This window comes from Boleophthalmus pectinirostris, unplaced genomic scaffold (assembly GCF_026225935.1).
Source record: "Boleophthalmus pectinirostris isolate CB_2022bp ecotype Guang Dong unplaced genomic scaffold, ASM2622593v1 HiC_scaffold_1765, whole genome shotgun sequence".
NCBI lineage: Eukaryota > Metazoa > Chordata > Actinopteri > Gobiiformes > Gobiidae > Boleophthalmus > Boleophthalmus pectinirostris.
Genome location: NW_026571126.1, coordinates 1 through 25,000, shown reverse-complemented (window position 1 = coordinate 25,000; position 25,000 = coordinate 1). Strand labels below are relative to the sequence as shown.

Sequence of the window (25,000 nt, the reverse complement as noted above, 5' to 3'; positions counted from 1 at the left end):
CTTGCCCCCGCTCTCTGTCTAAGCTTGCCTTTTTAACACTCCCCAATTGACCCACTTTCCGTCCCGGGCTGCGCAATGAGCAACAGGTGTGCGCAGCCAATGTCCCTCTCGCTCCTCAGGTTGGGGGTGTGGTCTCACATAATTAAAAAACACAGCCCTTTGCCCACAGAAACCCAAATATACATACAATGAAAACAAATCATAACAAACTAAAATAATTTGAAACACACACAAACCATGCAACAAAAACAATAAAGGGCATCTTCCCACATCGTGACATGACATGATAAAACAGACTAAGACTTGGGACTCAAATTGGACTTGAAGTTCATTGACTTAGGACTTGATTTGGACTTGAGGTCTGTGACTTGAGAAAACTCGATGCTTCTCCTAAAAATATATGTTTTTAGAAAATACTTTTCTCTTTATAGTTGATAAATGTGGTGCTGAATTTTACAAGAACAAACTGGAACATGTCCCTCCCACTTCTGTTTGGTACTTTGGATGTAACTGAAGTACTGTGATGTGGTATCCTCAAATGTACTACAGTAATATACAGTACAATACAGTAATATACAGTACAATACAGTAATATACAGTACAATACAGTAATATACAGTACAATACAGTAAAACAGAGGGAAGTACAGAGAACATTCTTTCTATTTTGACCGTAATGATTCACACGAAGATCTTGCCCAAAATAAAGGGAAAAACTGAGCTTAAAAGTCATATAATTTGCAAAAACCAAAGCTATATTTGGTACTTTAGTTTAAAGACTTATGGGCCAGTGACTCGAGACTCGACTTGGATTTGCCTGTGTTTGACTTGGGACTTGACTCAGACTTGAGGTCAAAGATGTGAGACTTAGTTGAGACTCGCAAAACAATGACTTGGTCCCACCTATGGTAATGGTAGTAGTAGTAGTAGTAGTAGTGGTAGTAGTAGTAGTAGTAGTAGTAGTAGTAGTAGTAGTAGTAGTAGTAGTAGTTGCAGTACACCAGTGCTTCTCAATTATTTTCTGTCATGCCCCCCCTAGGAAGAATAAAACATCTCGCGCCCCCCCGCGTGACTATAGATAGTATCATTTGTCTATAAAATTGTTATAAGTACACCTGTGCGTAACACTGCCACCTTATATGATGCCAACAACGCTCGCTGGTTTACTGAAGTAGCAGTCACAAAGCGGGATGATTGTCGGCAATATTCGGCACGTTTTCGCTGAAAAAACTCAAGCGGCTTATCAGAGTGATCGGGGTGTAATGTATTTAAGTGACGCCTTAATTTATTGGGCTTCATGCTGTCGGCTGCCAACATTTTTAGACACAGTAACACACCGGTCTTTCCTCGTCTCCCACCGTAGTCACAGTGAAGCCAAGCGCTACATACGCTTCGTCATATTTCCTCGTCTTAGCTTTCGGGAGATTTTCGTTTGTCTCTTTATCTCCGTCTCTCTCCGTCTGTCTTCTCATCCCTGTTTTTTCATGGTGTCACTTGAGGGTCTGCTACACTTCGTGTCTACACTTCATACTCAAACTCTGTGCTGTGTGCAAAGCGCGCATGCTCAGTGCAAACAAAACTCCTACACCACCGAGCGAATGCTCCCTGCGCACACTCTGCCAATGAGAGCGCCACTGCCCCCTAATGTAGTGGAAGTGCAATTGCACTTTATTCTAGGACAGTAAAAAAAAATCAAACTAAAAAAATAAAAAAGCATGTTCCCCGAGGTCAAACGCGCCCCCCTTGACGGAGCCTCGCACCCCCCTGGGGGGCCCCACTATTTGAGAAGCACTGCAGTACACCAAGAAGCCACATAGTATTAATACTTGCCTGGAAGAAGCAGCATGTAGTAGTCTTGTAGTAGTAGTGTGGCCTCGTGTCACGAGTAGTGGCCAAATAGAAATATGAGCAGCCAAATATTTAGCAGTAGTGCTATTTTTTGGATGACATGTCTTAGTTGACTAATGACTAATGTGATGCAGTGTGGAAGTTTTGTAGCTTTGTATTTTTACACCATAATTTACTCTGGTTTATTAAGTTCAAGCAGATTTTCTAGCATTTTCTTTTGTTGAAATTAAGTCAAAATTTAAGAAAAAAAAAGGCAGAAAAGACTAGAAAATAATGAGTTCAAGATTTATTCAAATGTCAAATGCATTTAAAACGTCACTCAACACATTCAACCAAAAGCAGACGATCAAACAACTCAATATTATGAAGTAGTAGAAGTAAAAGTCACTTAAAAAAGGTGAGTTGTGAAAAGGCAAAAAAAAAAAAAAAAGTTGAAATTAAGGCGTATTTTCTGTTTCCAGCGTCACACTCGGGACATGTGCAAAAATATGGTTTACATTCCAAACAGTGTAAAGACGGTTAAAGCTATGTTATGAAAAATATATTATCTGCATATGTCTCTTTAATATTACAATGATTGCACTTACGTTGATTATTACCATTTCAGAATACTTTCTTTTTGCATTCTTAAAGACGCACTCTGTAACTTTTCTGTTTGAGGGTCCGTAACCTCCTGTTCTGTATGGAGAGTTTTTTGCTTTGCCTGGAATGTTCCGATGACGACACAAGACTAAGTTTATTTTGAGCATTTAAAAACTGAAAGATCATGTTGTAATGCCACACTGTGGAACATTTGAGGCGAAGCTCCATGGAGACAAGCAGCATATGTTGGACCCTCTAACGGTGAAGATGCGTAGTGCTTCTTTAACTTTGGTTACCGTCACTTATTGCAAATCAAATCGATAACAAGTGGCTACAAGGATAAAGAAATGAGTTGCCCCGACACAGAATTCTGACAAAGTGGAAGACAGAGGTTAGAGATGCACCGATCCAGCTTTTTCACTTCTCGATTTTTCTCATTAAAACGGTGCAGTTTGAACCCAAAACTGTGCGATCATATAATTTTAATTTTAGGAAAGTAACTCCATTCTGAATATCGACAAATGAAACTGTAACTACCAGAATACAGTTAGTCAAAATGTGTTTTCTGCATATGTATATTCTGCTCTTGTGGCTTAATGGCTGGCACACTTTTAAACATTTTTTATTGTGCATTTTGAACTTAATATTTGGGGATTTTGACCAACGTGGAAGTGCAGCTTGTGCAGCTCAAAGGACAGAAGTTAAGGACGATTGGAAAGGCTCTGTTCACGCTTACGTCACAAACCAGCAGTGTTGGGAAGGTGACTTTTAAAATGTATTTCCCTACAGATTACAGATTTTATGTTTTTGTTTTTATGTTTATGTTTAAATTGTTGTATATATGGATGAAACAATGGGGTGGGGTGGGGGGTTGCTGTTGTTTTTAATTATTGTATTGTAATTTTTTCTGTTGCATGTGAAGCACTTTGTGCTACATTTCAAATGTATGAAAAGTGTTATACAAATAAAGTTTGATTGATTGATTGATACAGATTACATACCCCAAAATGTAGTTTGTAACGTAATCCATTAAATTACTTAAAGTGAGTAACATAATCTGAATATTTTTTTTAAAACTACATGAATGTAACAACCACATCCTGAAAATTCTTGTTTGTTTTCTTCAAATTGGCTGTTGAGCCCAAGTCTCCATGAACAGACTTTTGTTTACTGTAGAGAAGCAAAGACGAGGAAATCTTAACATAAGATGTTTTGTTTTATCTGCTTAAAGACAATAAAAAGACCAGTTTTTCCTTAAGCATATTAAAAATATTATTGATGATTATTTTTATATGAGATCACTGCTGCCTTCAATTATGTCCCCCTACTGTTAGTGTCATATTGTTTAGACCTGGTTTAGTCGTGTTTTAGTTCTAGTTTAGTCCTGGTTTTAGTTCTAGTTTAGTCCTGGTTTAGTCCTGGTTTTAGTCCTGGTTTAGCCCAAAATGTGAAAACTGGAAAATAATGCCCTGTAATCCATTTATTTCAACAAAGTAACTGTAATCCAATTACCACTCACTGAAACAGTAACTGTAACTGAATACAGTTACTCATAATTTGTACTCTGATTATGTAACTCTGGTACATGTAATCTGTTACTCCCCAACACTGCAAACCAGGATGACATTTGGGAAGGATGTGATTACAACTTCATACATGGATCTATTAAAACTGAATGTGATCAAACTCAGTGAAGTAAATGTGATCAGAGGTAAAATGAAGACTGCAGACGTCTGTGCTGTTTGGAATCATCTTAGATTTGGTGCCTCGTCTCTTTTAATCACATGTACCCAGTGCACTCGGAGTCATGTGTCAGTGTGGAGATGATGAAAACTGATGTGTGGTTGGAATTGTTGATTAGTTGAACATAATAAAACTCTACAATGACATGGAGATGAAGAAAACTGGGCCTGGGAAGTTGTAATCGCATCTTTCCAAACGTCTTCCTGGTTTGTGACGTAAGCGTGAACAGAGCCTATTGTGTGATTTGAGCAGTTTGTTTTTCCTGTATCCATGGCGACCCTGCTTGGAGACTTTACGCCAATGTTCAGAAGACGTTTCAGAGGAAACACATCGAGGGATCGTCCTGTCTCATCACCAACAGAAACAACAGAGTGGAGTGAGAGAGAGGATTAGAAGAGTTTTTCCTGTTGTGTGTTCAGAGACACTTTTGTCCTGAGGGCTGCTTCTCTCCTCAAACTGCCCTGACACTGGATCTGATGACCCTGACTTTTATTTGAGAGTTCTATTATTATTGTATTTTACTGCTCAATGTGCCCTTTAAATTGCTTAAACTGCCCCTTGGCGACAAATAAAGTCACATTGATTGTTTAATTCAGCATTTTTTTGATGTCCAATGACAGTAAAGAATTGGTGCATCTCTAACAGACGTGTTTAATATATTGCCAAGACAAAATTTAAATTATTGTTTTAAAGATGTGCAAAATAACAGTATTAAATATCATCTACTCTACAGTAAGAAAACGGTCAAAAGGGTTACACCTCGTCCAAAAGCTGCTAAAAAATGATAACTATGAATTCATATGTTCAGATTAAGAACAAGAGTGATATTCTGGACTTTTGTGGTTCATTTTACTGCCCATTCTTATTTTCCAAAAGCTCTACTATGTAACTTTTCTGCCACCTGCTTGTCTCCATGGTGATGTTATCGCTTTGCCTGGAATGTTCCACAATTTGGCATTAAACTTTTTCTATCCCGGTGATCAGATCTGTGGAGTGGCAAGTTGTTTTACAGTGAGAGTTTCTGTTATTGAAGAGAAGATGTGGCCAATTCCACACTGCGGAACATTCCAGACAAAGCAACGACATCTGCATGGAGATGAACAGGTGCAGGACCCCCAACCTGAAAAGTTACATAATGCAGCTTTAATCATAACATTAACAGGTTTCTGATGGATTGTTAATTTCATTTTATATATTGTCACAGGGACAATCCAAAACACTTGTCCCACAGGGTTGATACGTGTGACGTCACTTCAGGGTCTGAGGAGCATCAGCTGATTAAAACAACGAACATGTTCACAGTTTACTCTTTTTGTAGCGACAACACACATCACACTAAAGAGACGGCAGTTGTTTAACGCCAACAATGTTAGGGTGACTAGATTTTCAAAATAAAAAAACTGGGACACCCCCGGGTTGTGATTGTTTGCAATAATAAAATAATGAAACGAAAATTGTTCTGCATTCGGCCCATTCATGACTGAGATGTGAGTCAGTATAGTCACATTTTCTTTGTGTTTTGGTCGTTTTTAAGCAGCTTTTCTGTATTTTACCTAAACAAATGACTGTTTATGTCTCACTTTACTGTTTGGCAGGGATCAAATTGGTCAAAAATAGGGACACCAGTGACATTTCTTGTATAAAACTGGGACTAATCACTGTCTTTTTGATAAATCTGCTGGGACAGAGGACACAGGCTCAAAACCAGAACTGTCCTGAGTAAATAGGGACGTCTGGTCTCCCTAAACAAGGTTATAGGTGTGACAGAAGTGTAGAAGAGTTTACGAGGTTGAGGTAAGAAGCTAGGCTAGGGTAAAGCCCTATTCGCACAGGATTAGTATAACCTGTGGACCTTTGGTGAATTGTAATAATTGCGGAGGATTCCTGAGATCTTAATCCTGTGTGAATGCGCCATGTTTGTAATTTGTAAAGTAACAATTCCGCCGCAGATGACCGACTATATTTCTCCAAACACAGACGTCCAGTGATAATACTCGTCCCGTGTGAATCTGCATCTCAGTGTTTGTTGTGGTAATTGTGCCTTTTCTATCTTTCCGACTTGAATATGGAGGCTGCAGTAGAAATTTTGATTAGCAGTTTTGACAGTTTTTAGGGGCAAATTCTAATATGGCCCCGTATCGCACTGTATGTAAACCGATCTGCAGAAACGGGAAGAGGTCCGAGAAGAGAGACAATTCTCGCAGGATGATGACATGTGGAGCAGCAAGCGCTAAGGAACATTTTAAATAATATAATTAGCAAATAACTTAGGTTATATCCTCCATATCGGGGGGCGATCTAGTGCCTGCGAGATCGACACTGAGAACCAGGGGAGGGAGAAATCCGCACAACTCGGCCTGCTAGATCGACACTGGTTAAGTCCTGGTTTAGTCTCGATTCAGTTCTATACCAGTCTTGATCCAGTCCTGGTTTAGACCTGGTTTAGTCCTGGTCTAGTCCTGGTCCAGTCGCCTTTATACTAACTGCCCTTCCTATTTTTATAGCTGATGTTATGACATATCTGGTCATAATATCAGTAAGAGTACAGAGTAATTTACGGACTTCGCTTATCCCGTGCGAATGCGCTGCAAGTAACACAGACGTGGGGTGGTAATTTACAAATGATCACACATCCCCAGGTTGTACTTATCTCGTGTGAATGGGGCTTAAGCCAGCATTAGCTGTTAGCGTTACCAGTAGTTCGTCAGATTCACAGGTTAAGACAGATTATTTTGCCATTATTTACATCTCAAATCAAACTGCCTGTGTTCTGTTGACAGGGCATCTGTAACTTTCACAAAGGTCAGATTCTGTAGGATTCTTCTGCATTTTCAAAACATAAACTTTTTGAGAATTTTGGAATCGTCAAAGTGCATTAAAGTGATCTTTTTAAGACTCAGCCTGGCCCCGCACTGAGCCCACTCTAGCTCCGCTCTAGCAGATCACACTCTGATTCGTCAGAACTAATCAAACGGTGGACGTTTCTGTCTTCACACAGTGGACAGCGCTGGCCCATATTGAGGAAGTACTGAGGAAATATTGAGGAAGTATTGAAGTAATGTGGAAGAATTTTTGCATTTTACGTCAGTGAGCACAGGCCAGTGAAAACAACACAACGCCATCTTTGGTTCTTCTAGATCATCCAGATCTATGGCCGCGTCTCATTTCTCTTTCCTCGCCTCCTTCTCCTTGATTCTGCAGGAAATGGGTGAGGAAGTCTTGCGCACAGAGGAGACACAGAGAGGAGAGAGGATCTAAACTCCTCACTGAGACCAGTACAGTTTGATTCATTTATCTGACGTCTGTCTCCTGAAGCCTCCCTCATCTTTACTCCTTCCTTTTGGGTTTTCTTTTGGACAACTTTTAATATGACAAATTTTACTGACAGCAAAAAACAGAGGCTCGAGGAAAGGGATCGAGGAGAAGGACGCGAGTAAAGAGCATTGAAACACGTATAACTCCATGCTCAGACCCGGAAGTGACATCATTACCGCACAACCCCGCTGCCCACTCCTGACGGAAGAAAATTTGATTTGACGGCTGAAACTCACTTGTACATTCTCTGTTAAAAAAATATAACTGATCATTTTCCTTGTAGCAGCTAGATTAAAAACAACAACGTCAGCACATTCAATTAATAACGCTCGATTTAAAGAACACGCTGGTGAAATACTGTTGTTTTCATTTCCAGAAGTGGCAGAAGACCTTCCAAACCGTCCTCCTCTTCCATGGGGCTGGGTTGGTCCTAAACGCTGGCTGTTCTTGGGATCTCCTGACTATCGGCAAGATTTAATTTCTGGCTGGATCATTAGGTTAAGCAAAAAAAAACACACTGACAATATACAATAGGCTCACGCAACGTCACAATAATCTAAAATGCCCATGATTTAAATTTGGGAAGGCCAGGTAAGAATTCTGAGGTGGAATTTACATTTTAGCGAATAAAACGTGTTAAATTTCAAAAGGACTAAAGTGGAGAGTGAAAAGGGAAGAATCAGAAACGCCTGGCTGTAATCAGGGCAGTCTTACGTGATGTCACCAACTACTTGGGATTGCAGTCCGCACTGGAGACAGGACACACGTAGATTTAGCTGTTTTTTTAACCAGAAAGCTGCAATTTTTTTTTTTTTATTTGCACTTAATTACCCAAAAGAAATGACTAAGACGAGTAGATAATGCTCTTAAACGGCCACATACACAGTTTAGTAGCGTAAAAAAGTGGATTTAGTTTTTCTTTCCACTTTAACTGAGATTGAAGGACTGTTGACCTGTATAATATCCATATGAAACAAAAACTGCTTCAGTGTCTTCTAGGGATGGGCATTCGATTAAATTTTCTTAATCGATTGTCGGGAGAATTAATGATCGATTATCGATTAATCATTAATGTTTTTATATTAAAATTATCATAATTATTTTTACTACCTGCACGACTAATCTGCATAAATAAATTCAACTTTACGACATATAAACCGTAGCCACTCTAGAGCCACATCAGCCCGTTTGACATTATAATGTGTTTTTAATGCTGCTTTCCGCAACTCTCACAGAAATGAAACTTAAAACTGCATGGCTAATTTGCATAAACTAAGCGAAGAAAAAAACAGCTCTTGTGCACTGATGCGGTTTAACTTTTGTCGGCATAAATGACACAACTCAGTGGAATATAAGTTAGTGTGACCATATTTGCGTTTGTCAAAACTAGGACACTATACGGGGGGAGGGAGGTGGGACCTCGTCATAGACATTGAGCGACTCGCACCTGGCAAAGCTTTTTAATGTTTTTCAGTGTCCTGGTGAACTCTGAGGTCCCTGACACCCCCACTGGACACCGAAACATATGTGCTGCTTTGTACACTGTGCACATGGCCTCACTCTTGTCTCGACCAGGATGGAAAGCGGGGAATTTCTTGTACAAGTCATCGTTAAATGTGCATTTGCGTTTCGGTATGTTGCAGACTGACCGACTGTTTGTGTCTGCTCGCTTCTGAGTGCACAGAGAGCTACAAGAGACGCTCAATTTAATGGCCCAATGAAAGATCATGAAAACTCGGACATTTGCATCACTTTATAAAAAAAGAAAAAAAAAAAAACCCAGACGGCCAGGACAGTTATGTGAAAAACAGACATGTTCAAGGAAAAATGGACATTTGGTCACCCTATGCTACTCACAGCAACCTATATTCGGTTTGTCAATTAAAAATGAACGTAATCGACGAAATTCGTAATGATCAATTATAGATTAATTGACTAATCATGCCCATCCCTAATGTCTTCAGTGTCAGTATAAATAAACAAATGTGAAATGATTTTCTAACAATATCGTCAAAAAGTGATGCCATTATTCAACCCCAAAGACGTGACTGTGGTCAGCTGAAAGGACTTACAGCCAACATGACAAGTTTGTGAAGCCGATCCCAAACAAATAATGAGAAGATTCAAGGTTTGTGAAGTTTGGAGTGTGTTCTGAATCGGTGTCTATGGTGGAATGTTCAGCAGTTACCATGGTGACCCAATGCGCACACTACCAAAAAAACTTTTAAGATTGTCTGCAAACTAACAAAAACAAAATGGATTTAACCGACGTGTTTCCATGAGCCTGTGGTCAATACGAATGTTCATGGGGCTGTGTTTAAACAAAGCTCACTTTAAAGTCTAAATTGAGTAACAGAGCTTCAGACAGAACAGTGCCTCAGTTAACATCACATCCATTATGTCCAGATATGATGGGTTCAATGTTAAAGGATACATCGAAGAACTCAGCTCCTCCAACTGAAAGAAAAAAGACAGAAAAATAAAGACGTTAGATATGAATGTTTGTCTAAGTTCATCTCCATGCTTTTCTTCATGGAGATGTTATTGCATTGTGTGAAATGTTCCACAGGATGGCATTAAACCTTTCTGTCTTCATGAGGACCAAACCAGACTAAGTTACAGGTCAGATCTGTGGAGAGACGACCCCGCTTATAGTCAGAATGCCTGTTTCTCTAGGTATTTTTTAGCTTTAAAACCATTTGAATAAGTGTAAGGAAGAGCTGTTTAATGCCATACTGTGGAACATTCCAGGCAGAGCAATGACATATCCATAGAAACAAACAGCTGACAGACCCTGTGCACCTTTAAAGAAAACATTTGGGGCTTGTGTCTGTTGTATAGTTATAGTCTGTAACACTTGAAGATCATTATGTTAGAATTTTAAATCGCATTACAACTTAAAAAAAAAAAAAAGTTCTGCTGATTTCTGGTTGAAAACGACACCTGCTCCTTTAAAGTATGCCGCCGTAAACATCAACACAACAAAGAGCCATGCAGCTGTCAGCCCCTCCTATGGATAGCTGCACATCACAAAAGCGAGTTACTGATTTTTTTAAATTCTTATATGTATCAAAATAACTACATGGAGCTGCCAAAGCCTATGCATATCACTGATTAAGAGAATAAAATCATGAAGCGAAGTGAGTACTCATCACTCATCCACACTCTCCATCTTCAAAAAAGCCTGAAAACTCATCTGTTCAAAACGGCCTTCAAAATAACTGCAATTCATTTTTATCAGGTTCTTCGTTTGTGTTTTGTGAGTTTTGAGCTGTGAACAGTATCTTTGAGAAAAGCGTTAGGCAACTGTTATGTATCATTATTATTATGAATAGCATTATTATTACTTTCACTTTCTAGTAGCATACTTTTACTCTACTTCACTATTTTTATTGAACTTAGAGTACTCTTTGTAAAACCTTTGGTTCCTCTTCTCACTGTGAGTAAATCTACAAGTGACAAAAGCTTTATGCTGACAATATGAAATGATTTAAACATTTGTGTTTATTGCACCACTTCCTTTAGTTTGTCCCATTTTTGACTCTATCCTTTGGAAAAACCATTGTTTAATGTTTTGTCCTTCCATTTAAATGAACTTTAAATTATACTTTTAATTCTATGTCCCAAGAGTTACTCTTTAAGTTTATGATAAATAAAAAAACACTCTTTCTTAGAACAATAGAATGTGATTTTCAACATTAAATGGTAGTACTTTCTCTTATATTCACATGTGGTCTGACGTCTGTGTAATCCCTCAATGGTCCAGATAGGTTCCATAGTGTTCCATGGGCATATACTAGTCTTATACTTTTCTGAAACAGCTTTAGATCATTCTAAAGATATTCAAAAAAAGGTTAATTTCTATCCTGTGAATGTGACTTTTTCAGTATTGATACCCGCTCTAATGAGTATCTAATTTTGATACTACTTTAAGTATCAATTAGTATCTGATTTTGTTTGTTTGTAGTTTGGATAACCCTACTCTAAATACAACTTTGAGAGAATAAGTGAGAGGGAAAAACTACTAGAACATGGCTGAAAGCCCTGAAAAGTCTATTTTGCCTCTCCTTTAAGCCTAATGCTAAATCCAGATTAAACACTAACAACCCACAGTAGGCTGCATTCATAAGCAGCTGTACTGTGTCCTTACATAACCCTGAGGTGCTTACGTTGGACAGTAGTTTGTCCATGTTGGTGTCAGATGCCATTTTCCTCTGGTCCTCGGGCATCTCGTCCACCTCCCCGTTCAGGTCAAAGTGCAGGCGGGCCAGCTTCTCCTGCATCTCCCTCACGTGCTCCATCTGATCTATGGAGCACTCGTTACCTGAAGCACAAGCAGATAATAAAGGTGCATACATTTAGTTTAGATATTAAGCAGAGGTCGGAGTATAGGTATAAGTCTAGAAAGATGATATCAGATGAAGGGCAGCAGCCTGTGTGTCAATGGGAGATTTACTGGAAGAAAAATTTCTTTTGTCAAAGATCTGGTCAACAAATTTACCTTATTTTATTTTTGTGGTTTAAAGTGGCTTAAAGTGCTTTCAACTGACAGTACTTGTTAACCTGCCAGAGGCCAGATTGAGATGTACCTCCTTTTATTAGAATTACTCGTGATTAATCTGGGACAGCTCTCACTGAAAGTGATCAGGCAATACTTGACACTTCAATCTGATTGGTTGCAGAAACAAAAGTCTATTAAATCCAGTTGGGAGAAAAGCAAAGACATCTTTCTCTCCACAAATGCACAAAGTGCTTCCAAAAAACAATAGTCTGTGTTTCTGCTGAAATAGGCTTTAGAGGTTGTGAACTTACAAATATCACAGGAATGTGATTGTGTGTCTGAAATAGGCCACCATTTTTAATACTATGAAAGAAATCTTTGAGTTTATTTCATTTGCAATGGAAAAGAGAATGTTTGAAGTTGTTTTGTTTTGTGTTGATAGGCCCAACAGTTACAGAGATATTAACTATAAACCAGGACCAAATATTTGCATCTAGAATGCAAATTCTACCCTACATCAGCTCAGTGTTTAATTATGGGCAGTTGTGATGTCACGTGAATGTACCTATGTATTGAATAGCTGAAAAGACTGGTGTTCTATTAGACTCTTTCTTACCAAAAGCCTGCAGTTTGCCTGAGTGGAAGTCGTTGAGGAGGCTGAGCAGGCCCTTCTCCATCTCCTGCACATCGGACACATCTGTCAGGAAAGAGTGCTGGACGATGGGCGTGGCCTGGCCCTGGGCAGGAGTCTTGGAACCTGGCGGGTACCTGGGTTTGTCTTTGACCCCTCTACAATACACCACAACATAAAGATGGTTAAACTTGTTCCATTTGTATGATCTGTAAATGTTGTGAGCTCCTCACCTCCTGCCTTTGCTCTTCTGGCTGGAGTTGGTGCCCATGTTGTTGGGCACATGTCTGCCCCCAGAGGAGGAGCTGCTCTTTCGGGCAGACCCTGAGGGAGGCCCTGCTCCACTGGAGGACGTCCTGGGACTCCTGCGCTTCACTTTCTTGTCCTCCATGTGCACATGTTCAGAGGCACAGGCTAAGCAGAAAAGCTATGGAGAGAAAGAGATACAAATTACAAAACACTGGTACTGTAGTAGTCTACTAGTACTTTGAGGTTAAATATTTAGAATAAAATGTTTGTATCGTGAGTGACAACACTACACGGTATACAATTTTCAGTTCAAACACTTGATATAACAAAGGTCAGAAATATAAAAACAATCTATTGTGTAACTTAAACAAGATTTATACAAGCAAATGTTAATTTTTGACAATGTAATACTTAAATCTGGAATATATGGATTTATGTCAATAGCAGAAAGGGAGTGACTGGACAGTTTAATCTGCCTTATCACTTATGTAGATGCAGTTTACTCGTACTTCTCTATCATATTTCAAATTTGATTTTGATACAAAGGAATAAACTTGATACTCAATACAGATACCACAACGATAATACAAAAACACTCCTAATTAGACAATAGAATGTGATTTTCATCATTAAATCATAGTATTTTCTTTTATATTTTTCATCTTATATCTGTAATCCCTCAGTGGTGCAGTAGGTTCATAGTGGTCCATGGGTGTTTACTAATCTATGTGCTCTTGTACTTGTTGATCCAGCTCAACATCATTCTAAAACTACTCAGGAAAGCTTCATTTCTGTCCTGTGAACTTTTTTGAGAATTCACTGCAAATGAGCAAATGCAAAATGAGATTGTCATTTCATTACTAGTTTTAGTATTGATTCGTGTATGTACTTTTGACAACTCAGACACATAGTACTTTGTACTTTTTCTTTAGTTTAATGTTAGAGCTATGGAACAGGTTGTCACTGTTCAACCAGGAAGTAAAATGACCAATCTTCACCAAAATGATCAAACTACGTAAGACTCAGAAATAACCTTTACTCAAGATCTTAAATACAATCATGCTTTACTAGGTTTTGGTGAAATGACTTGTCTAATCTGTCATGCATACAAGATTTGAGTCCTGGTTAACTCTTGTCTTCTATGTAGATCAACATAACATTTATTTTAACAACCCGCAGATTATAATCGGTGAAGATCTACTCACTGTCGATGCTGTGCGTGAGGTATCGGTCGGTGTTTCACGATGTAAACTTAGATCAAATCATTGTGACCGGAATGTAACAGCTCTGTCCCGGCGGGGAGCTAAAGGCTAACGTTAGCGGCACACACTTCCTGTTTTGGTCCGAGGCGACAGGCGCGTGCGGACGTAAACAGAATACAAATATACATTTTTTTTAAAAATATAGCGTTTGCTTAAAATGTATTTTATACATCACAGAGTCACAATATTATTTTTAAATGTAAAATAAATTAAAAGTATATAAAAAAGAAGAGATAGAAAGTTATCTCTATATGATCTGTTTTATCAGAGAACCACACGTAGTTACGCAAATATACCACAAGAGGGAGACAAATGAAAGCCAGTGTTTCTGGGACTGCTCTTACATTCTTAATACTTATTTTTAATACTCTTAACTTTTTTTTTTTTTTTTTTTTTTTTTTTTTTTTTTTTACATATTTTGGATTTACATATCTGTTTTGGAAGAAAGCCTATAATATACTACCATTGTATTTTATCACAAAATATATAGACCTATTATGGTGTTTGTTTAAAAAAAAATAAATAATAATAAAATCTTGCTGGGTTTCAGATTAAATCACATTATTCTATATTTAATACAAATGGGGGCAGCTAATATGTATATTCAAATCTTATACAGTCTGTGATTCAAATGCAGAATCATGTTCTAACACAGTAAGTTTTTGGGTCTTGTCGTTGATAGAAATTATAATTTTCAAGCATTTGTGCATTTACCTTTTGGAAAGTACAATGTTATCAATAGGGAAAACTGATAGAATCTGAAAACCACTAATTAAATGGTTCTAATACTGGCAAAATATCATCAAAGTTCTGAATGTTTAACCTTTGTACAATTTGAAAGAAAAAATAATAATTAAAAAAAGTAAATAAATAAATAATAAATAAATAAACGCTTTCTTTCTTTTTTTCTATATTGAAGTCACAACACTTTTTTTTTTAAATTATTATTATTGAGACATACTTTACCCTATTATCTTTGTTTTATTTCATTATTCAATATTTTACCAGATAAATCAGTTGAGAACAGCCAAGACACAGCATAAAACAGCATGAGCAGAATAGACTAGCTAACATAAGACAGCGAATCACAACATGACACAGTGAATCATGACAAGAGACAGTGAATTTATGAAACAGTAAATCATACGAAACAGTGAATCAAGGTAAATCGTAACATGAAACAGTGAATCGTAACATGAGACAGTGACTCATATGAAACAGTAAATTTTATGAAATAGTGAACCATATCAAACAGTGAATTGTAACATAACACAGTGAATTGTAAGTGAATCATAACATGAAACAGTGAATCATAACATGAAACAGTGAATTGTCACATGAACAGTGAATTGTTACATGACAGTGACTTATAACATAACACAGTGAAAACAACATGACACAGTGAATCATAACAAGAGACAATGAATTGTATGAAACAGTAATTCTTATGAAACAGCGAATCATAACATGGCATCAGTGAACCATATGAAACAGTGAATCGCATAAAATAGTGAATCATAGCATGACACAGTGAAACATTTGCAGTTTAAAGATATAAAAGTGTTAAAAGCATGCGCACTAATCCTGTAAAATACTCTGGATTGAGTTTTCTGACAGCAACATGTAGTTACACAAATATACCACTAGAGGGAGACAAAGGAAAGCCAAAGATGCTCTTCTGTCCCTTTTCAAAGACAGGCCTGTGATAAAAGTGGTTTGCACAATAAAATAATACATCAGTCTATTATATTTATCAAATTCCACACTCAATTTTTATTTATTTATTTATTTTTATTCCAAAGGCTTAGAAATAGCTTAATAAAAGGTCATAATGGGATAAAGTAATCACAAGTAAATACATGCAAGCTTGTTTTATTAAATTTCCATTCTAAAATAGCGGTAGCGAATGTAAAACATATTTGTTAATATTAGCCACCACTACTATTTTGGATTTTTAGATTACTATTTTTATGTTTTTGGCAACATTATACTGTGCATCAATGTTAAAGCCTACATTTTAGATCTGATATTACGTTTATTATTGTGATTGCTGTCTTGTTATTTTCAGTGTCTTTTGGTTACACAGTCTTAACGTTACTTTATGGAGCTGGTGTGATCACTTGTGTTTCAGTGCAATTAAATATTAAAAAACATACTTTAATTTTGGTGAATGGGGACTAGATGTTTTGGGTGTGACACCTTTTTTGTCCTGTGGTGTGACATGCCAAAATTTAAAGGAATCCTTTTCACAAACATCACATCATTTTTTTATTTACGTCTTTTAATTTCAGACATTTGAACATGCCCTGTGGTGTGACTCTTCCTGTTACCCCGCTGGACATTCTCTATAAATTTCCCATGTTTAAAAAAATAAAAATCAAAAAATCAAACAAATGACTTAACATATTAATAGTATCAGCTTTATAATGATGTAAGTGCCCCATCTTTAAGAATATCTTTTTAGCAAGTAGAAATGTATTTTGCTTAGGAAATAGAGCTGTCACACCGCAGGACATTAAAAGCAGACGCTTGTTCAAACTTTTTCAGACAAGTTGTATTTCACCAAAAAATATGAAAATTATTATTATTTCATTTGTTCTATATCTTAAACCCTTAATCCCAGTGCATAAATGACAGAAGAGCTCCTTTTAGTTTTTGTGTTTTGTCTGATTTTTTCATGTCACACTGCTGGACGCCTTTGGATTACAACATTAAACTGCTTATATCTTTTTTACATATATATATTTTAGGTAATAAATGTGTATTATTATTAAATCAGGCACAACGCGTCTCATTCTAAAACAATGTGTAATTTATAGGATGCATATTTGTGCACAGTTGAGTTGAATTTTGTATTAAAACATATTATTTTGAAAGTCATCTAAAGTGATGTTGACAATGGACATAATTTTCTGGTTAAAAAGCTCCACATTGGAACTTCAAATTTTAGCTTTCAGACATTTTATATTTTCACGGGCCTATTGATTATTTATCTATGGGTGGTTTTCAGATTCTAGAATGTGATGAATGTGATGATGTCATACTCCATCCATACTCCAAGATCCATTTTCCTCTTGATGGACATCGTACTTCACCATGAAATATATAAAAATGTAAATTCACACAGTATTGAACCTGATCATTTTGTAGATTTAGACAAATTTTAATTGATTCACAAGGGAAATTATTTGTACACAGAAGCTCACACATCACAATATAATATAATAACAAAGAGCGAAAATATAAATGGTAATAATAAATTCTAAATAAGTGTGAATTATTTCCGTTATAAGCTCAAGAATTCAAGTAAAAACATATTTCTTCATGTTTTCTGCGCTGAAATGAATCATGGGATATGTAGTTTCCAATGTTTTTAAGCTCTTGTGACTATAAAACCTGCATTTAAGTAAAGGAATTTGTAATTTTGTGACACCCCACGATATTACTGTGAGACTTTTGATGATACGATATCACAATATTTCGGTTACATCCCTAGTGTTTAAACTAATAAATCAGAACTAAACCTAGAACTAAACCAGGGCCAGACTTGGACTAGAACTGGACCTGCCCAAAGACTTCGTCAAAATAAGCCTGGATAGGACAAAAACACATCATTTTTCGTTCTTTTTTTTTTTTTTTTTTTTGTTTACATGTGATCTCTCTCTCTCCTCTCCGTGCTCCGTGAAGTGACCCGGGAAAAGCGATGGCACAGATTCGGCGGCATGCTACAGCTCGCAGTGTGTGTGTGTGTGTGTGTGTGTGTGTGTGTGTGTGTACTCCGAGTACACCAGGTATCTCTCTGAATAATCACAGACTCCACTAACGTCCGTCCGGCTCGTCCTCTCTCGTCCACAGCTGCTTCCATCGTGCCGAGGTGAAAGGGAAACTCACGGTATTTCACGGCTGCTGAATCACGCCTACACTGTGTTCACTTTTATCCATTCCTGCTGTGTGCTTCTTTGTACTGTATTTTTTGGAGTATAAGTTGCACCAGCCAAAAAATGCATAATGAAGAAGAAGAAAAAAAAAAAAACTTTTTGAGGGAAATTTATTTTATAAAATCAGAGACCAGGAACTGACATTTCATCTTGAAAAGATAAATTCTAGTAATAACAATAGAATGGAGAACAACAGACTGAACAGGCGTCTGATATTTTAATGTAACATATTAACAATTATTCAGATAACTAGAGCATAAACAACAGAACGTAAGTTTACAAAACTCTCCATCTCACTCCAAATCACTAAATCCATTGAATCCACTGAATTCTTCATCCTCAGTTTTACTTTAGCAACTCTGCTCAACATCGGTTGTCACTGAAGTCCAGGCATTGTTGATTCATCCAGTGACTTCCACGTAAGTTATATGGTGCACTCTCCCAGTTACCGTGAAGCTGTGTTCTCCATTCCCACTGTTGGCCAGTCCCTCACAAATTTCTTGCTCACTCCAAACTTTCTTTCTGCTGCTCCATTACCGTTTTCCGCTGCATATTTCATTACTAGCAGCAGGACAACTGTTTTTTTCTGCAGGAGACATAGGAGACATGTGCAGAAAACTGATACACAAGACTAGAGTGCTCTATTGTGGCTGTCAGTCTGAAAAATGTTATATATAAGTTGCACTGGAGTATAGATCACAGGACCACCCAAACCACGAAAAAATTGTGCGACTTATAGTTAGAAAAATAGGGTACTCGCTGTGGCTTAAAGGTCCTAAATTACACAAAAATGAACTCTTAAGAGCTTTAACTCATGTTAGACCATTGTTACCTTGACAAAAAACTTATTTGGTTCAGTAGAGATTGCCAATTCCACAGGTGAAATCTTCCAAATTATTTTATTTTATTGAAGGTGTATGGAGTTTAAAAACACAGTGTAGCACTTTCTATTTCCCCACTGCATTTGACCCATCTTTCAGTGTCTTCTGAAAATGGGATCTGCGAAGAGGTGACCCCAATCGCAGTCAGAATGGTTGATTTTTTAGATGTTTCTGAGCTTTAAAACCACCTGTAATTGAATAAAAGTAAAGTAGAGCTGTTTAATGTCACACTGTGGAACATTCCGACGAACATGACGGACGCCCGACCGAAAAGTCACACTGTGCACCGTACTCAGACAATACTATTTACCTTCACAATGACAGAACTTTAGAAAGCTGAAGCAGGCCCCTCTCCTCGGATCCCTGTACCGCGGAGGCCGGCTGCACCCTTGGGACCTGCTGTGTTTTTATGGGTGTGGGAGGGGGTAGACAGAGAGGGAGGGGAGGTGGGGGTGGGGTGGCGTCTTTGGGGGATTGAAAGGTTAAACTGCCTCTTAGTGTGAAATCCTCTGGAGACATGGCCCATTTTTTAATATACCGTTCAACATCGCTCGCATTAATTATTAGCAGATTTTTCAAAAATTTTTGGATCGTTGTATTGTCCAGTTGTACATACGGAAGTTGGTAATACACACACACACACACACACACACACACACACACACACACACACACACCACACACACACACACACACACACACACACAACAACGCAATAACCACAACTAGTACAATTACTTCTGTATTTCCAAAACACATTTTGATTATTTATACCTTTTACCAAATTCTAGTTTTTCAACAATTTGTGAAGAAAAGTAAAAAAAAAAAAATTTAAAATTACAAGAAGTTGTTCTAAATGTATTAAAGGGATGACACTGTGGAGAATTCTTACCAAAAGTTCAGCCACAATTTATACAAGAGAGAAAATTCTGGTGTCAATGTTGAACATTTTGGTGGATCGGATATCGGTTCCATGATATCAGTTCAGTCGATATCCTGTTTTGGTCTAAAATTGGTGCAATAAGATGATTTATCGGCCGATATTAATCCAAACATCTAATATCAGTCGTTCTGTAATTCCAAAACACATTTCGATCTTTTATACCTTTTACCAAACTCTAGTTTTCCAACAAACAAGAAGCAATTTGCAAAAGCTGAAAAAAAAAACATTGAAAATTACAAGTAGTTCCAAACATATTAAAGGTGTCACACTTGGGAGAATTCAATCCAAAAGTTCAGCCACAATTTATACGTGAGAAAAATTGTGATGCCAATGTTGAACATTTTGGCTGATTGGATATCGGTTCCATGATATCGGTTCAGTCGATATCCCGTTTTGGTTTAAAATTGGTGTAATAAGACGATTTATCGGCCAATATTAGTCCAAAACATGTAATATCAGTCGTTCTGTAATTCCAAAACACATTTCCATCTTTTATACCTTTTACCGAATTCTAGTTTTCCACCAAACAAGAAGCAATTAGGGAAGAAAAGTTTTAAAAAAGTGTTGAAAATTACAAGAAGTAGTTCTAAGCTTATTAAAGGCATCACACTTTGAAGAATTGTATCCAAAAGTTCAGCCACAATCTATACGTGAGAAAAACTGTGGTGCCAGTTATGAACAGTTTGGTGGATCAGATGTCGGTTCCATGATATCGGTATTGATACTTCTTGTAATTTTCAAAATTTTTTTTTCAACATTTCTTCACAAATTGCTTCTTGTTTGTTGGAAAAGTAGAATTCGGTAAAAGGTCTAAAAGATTGAAATGTGTTTTGGAATTGCAGAACAGCTAATATTAGATGTTTCAAACTAATATTGGCCGGTAAATCATCTTATTACACCAGTTCTAGACCAAAACGGGATATCGACTGAACCGATATCATGGAACCGATATCTTATCCACCAAAATGTTCAACACTGGCACCACATTTTTTCTCACGTATAACTTGTGGTTGAACTTTTGGGTAGAATTCTCCAAAGTCTCATGCCTTTAATACGTTTAGAACTCCTTCCTGTAAGTTTCAACTTTTTTTTTTCAACTTTTCTTTGCACATTGCTTATGTTTGGTAGAAACCTAGAACTCGGTCAAATGTATAAAAGATCAAAATGTGTTTTGGAATTACAGAATGACTATTATTAGATGTTTCGGACTAATATTGGAAGGGTAAATCATCTTATTACATCAATTTTAGACCAAAATGGGATATCAACTGAACCGATATCATGGAATCGATATCCGATCCACCAAACTGTTCAACATTGGCATTGATATCTGACAAATGTTCACCACATTTTTTCTCATGTATAAATTGTGGCTGAAGTTTTGGATTGAATTCCTCCATAGTGTCATGTCTTTAATACGTTTAATTCTACTTCCAGTAATTTTCAAAAAATTTTTCAACTTTTTTTCGCAAATTGAAATTTGGTGGAAAACTTGGAATAAAAGAACAGCTAATATTAGATGTTTTGGACTAATATTGGCCAGTAAATCATCTTATTACACCAGTTTTAAACCAAAACGGGATAATGACTGAACCAATATCATGGCAGCGATATCTGATCCACCAAATGTTCAACATTGGCATCGATATTTGAAAAATGCTCACCACAATTTTTCTCACGTATAAGTTGTGGCTGAACTTTTGGATTGAATTCTCCAAAGTGTGATGCCTTTAATACATTTAGAACTCTACTTCTTGTAATTTTCAAAAAAAAAAAAATTCAACTTTTCTTCGCAAATTGCTTTTTGTTTGTTGGAAATCTAGAATTCGGTAAAAGGTATAAAAGATCGAAATGTGTTTTGGAATTACAGAATTGCTAATATTAGATGTTTCAGAGTAATTTTGTCCCATAAATCACCAATTTTAGACCAAAACGGGATATGGACTGTACCGATATCATGGAACCGATATAAGATGTCACATCTAGAGCAGAAGTAGGACCCAAAATTCAAAACTGCATTTCCAAAGTTGTTTAATGAGCAAACACAAAATCCAAAACAGACATGACAGTCATAATGACAATGAACCAACAAAGGACAAAGGAGAACACAGGGTTTATAAGCACACACATGAATGAGACACAGGGGAGACACATTAGGGCGGGGCAAACAATTCATACAATAGGAAGTCAAAACACACACGGCTAGAGAAATACAAAATAAAACTGGGTCAAGAACAGTAAAATAATTCAATGAAAATTAACACCATGACAATAAGATCCACCAAAATGTTCAACACTGGCACCACAATTTTTCTCATGTATAAATTGTTGTTAAACTTTTGGATAGAATTCTCCAAAGTGTCATGGCTATAATACGTTTAGAACTCTACTTCCTGTAAGTTTCAACGTTTTTTTCAACTTTTGTTCGCAAACTGAAATTTGGTGGAAAACTCGTGAAAAATTCGGTAAAAGGTATAAAAGATCGAAATGTGTTTTGGAATAACAGAACAGCTAATATTAGATGTTTCAGACTAATATTGGCTGATAAATCATCTTATTATACAAATTTTAAACCAAAACGGGATATCGACTGAACCGATATCATGGCACCAATATCCGATCCACCAAAAAGTTCAACATCGCCACCGATATCTGACACCATCCATCCTTGTTTAATTTGAACATTGTCCACACGCTTATCATTTCTACCATTCACACTTTTTCTTGTGTCAACAGCGGCAAAATTGGGGGAGCGAGGCGCGACCGGAGAACCGGCTCTAACTGCCAACCGGGCTCCGTCCCCCGCCGCTTCGGCCAGAACGCTACGCCCCTCTACGCGCAGCTGTTCGAGAGATCGATCTGCGATGGGACGACGGGTAATGGCGGAGGTGGAGGAGTTTCGTCGTCCGTCGCAGATCTTCCTTTCCATCTATCTATGTATCCGTCTATTATCGGCGCGTTCTCTCGTGTGTGCACCTCGCCGCCTGATTAGAATGCGAATCCGCCGATGCGTGGCAAAGTAGCGTAATAACAGCCCCGCTATAAACTGACCCTCTCAAGTACACTTAATGGAAGCCGGCGCGCGTGCGAGTGCGTTTGCGTGCACGTGTGTGTACGGCGTGATTCCACTCGCGCGCTCCCAAATGGCTTCCCTCCGGGGGTGAGCGGAGATGGACACGGTTCCGTTCAAATGACTGTTATTTGTCCCTTTAAAACTAGCTAATTGCGGTGCGCGGGTTTTGTTTAGCTTCCTTGTTTATTGTTTATTTTCTATTTGTCTCTTAAGCGGACGGCGCATTTTCACTCCGTCGTCAAAATCTCCGCCCGCCGCAGCTGTTGGGAGCAATTAGACTCTCGGAGCACGGTTTTGTGTGTGAAATCTGGGAGTTCTAATAGAAGGAAATGAGCGGGGAGGTGAGTGTAATACAATGAGCGGCGTGCTGAGAAAACTGCAGTGTAGAAGTGACCGGCCGCTAATGCACTTGTCTCGATAAGGCACTTTGTAAATTACATTGAGTAGAATTCAGTCATGATTTAAGTAACTGATGCTTAAAATATGATCTGTAGCCGCGACAAAACGGAAAATGAAACTTAATTTGGAATTTCAGTCAAATGTTACAAGAAGGTTTAAAGAGCGGGTGTTATGCAAAGTTGAAATGTGTCATTCCAAAACACATTTCTATCATTTATACCTTTTACCGAATTCTAGTTTTCCACCAAACAAGAAGCAATTTGCAAAGAAAAGTTGAAAAAAAAAAAAATGTTGAAAATTACAAGTAGAGGTGTAAACGTGTTAAAGGCATCAGACTTTGACACTTTTTAAACCAGGTCTAAACCAGGACTAAACAAGAACTGAACCAGGACTATACCAGCAAAGTTGAAATGTGTCATTCCAAAACACATTTTGATCTTTTAGACCTTTTACTGAATTCTAGTTTTCCTCCAAACAAGAAGCAATTTGCGAAGAAAAGTTGAAAATTTTTTTGAAAATTACAAGTAGTTCTAAACGTATTAAAAGCATGACAATTTATGTCGTGAGAAAAATTGTGGTGAACATTTGTCAAATATTGGTGCCAGTGTTGAACATTTTGGTGGACTGGATATCGGTTCCATGATATCGGTTCAGTCGATATCCAGTTTTGGTCTAAAATTGGTGTAATAAGATTATTTATCGGCCAATGTTAGTCTGAAACATCTCATTTTTAGCTTTTGACCATGTTATAATGTTCTCTCATCCAAAATTTCATCCATGCATGTTTGAGTAATCTAGCGATCTCTCCTGGGCCCTATTTGAAAACTCCTTCTGGTTAGCTGAATGCCGTTCAGAATCATCTACAGAATATAAATGTAAGGACTAAACCAGGTGTAAACCAGGTCTAAACCAGGACTAAACCAGGTCTAAACCAGGTCTAAACCAGGTCTAAACCAGGTCTAAACCAGTACTAAACCAAGACTTAACCAGGACTAAACCAGGACTAAACCAGGTCTAAACCAGGACTAAACCAAGACTAAACCAGGACTAAACCAGGACTAAACCAGGTCTAAACCAGGACTAAACCAAGACTAAACCAGGACTAAACCAGGACTAAACCAGGTCTAAACCAGGACTGGTCCCTCATGTCTCAGGTTTCTATAGGACAATAGCGCAGATATCATGAGTCTGTGCAGGTTGTTTTCATCGTTGCCAGTAGCTCTGGTTTGACATTTAAGTTGCAGCTATTTTATATTTGTTGTTTTTTTTTAAATATATCTCACATCAGGAGAAATGGGTGGATGGTGCACCTCCACGTACCACGCTCACTACACTCCTGATTGTGACTTGTATGTGATCTCCAGTGCGAACTTTACACGCCCCCAAAATGTCCTGCATGGGCATTGAAGCACCTGGAGATTTTAAAGTTCCTCTCGTACCGGAGCCAGAACATGTACAGCTTATTTGTTTTAAGGAGGAGATTGAGAAGGAGAAGGACGAGGTTTTTGGTCGATGGTGTTTTGTGGGGCAGTGGCAGCAACGTCCGAAGAAAGAAAAGTATAGGTGCAGCCAAGAGTGGTGGGATTGATCTGTGCTTCACTCACACGGAGTTCAGACACAATTTTCATTTGACGAG

General features: G+C 37.7%; 1 protein-coding gene across 1 annotated transcript; it reads right to left on the bottom strand.

The window, feature by feature from the left end:
• Window positions 1–2,118: 2,118 nt before the first annotated feature.
• Window positions 2,119–14,201, bottom strand: ccdc28a (coiled-coil domain containing 28A). The gene is made up of 6 exons (XM_055153163.1): window positions 14,074–14,201; window positions 12,853–13,046; window positions 12,605–12,777; window positions 11,657–11,811; window positions 9,922–9,944; window positions 2,119–7,972 (listed from the first exon to the last, which is right to left on the bottom strand). Exons 2-6 carry the CDS (start codon window positions 13,008–13,010, stop codon window positions 7,918–7,920), a joined length of 564 nt encoding a protein of 187 aa, XP_055009138.1. The 5' UTR covers window positions 13,011–13,046; window positions 14,074–14,201; the 3' UTR covers window positions 2,119–7,917.
• Window positions 14,202–25,000: the final 10,799 nt, after the last annotated feature.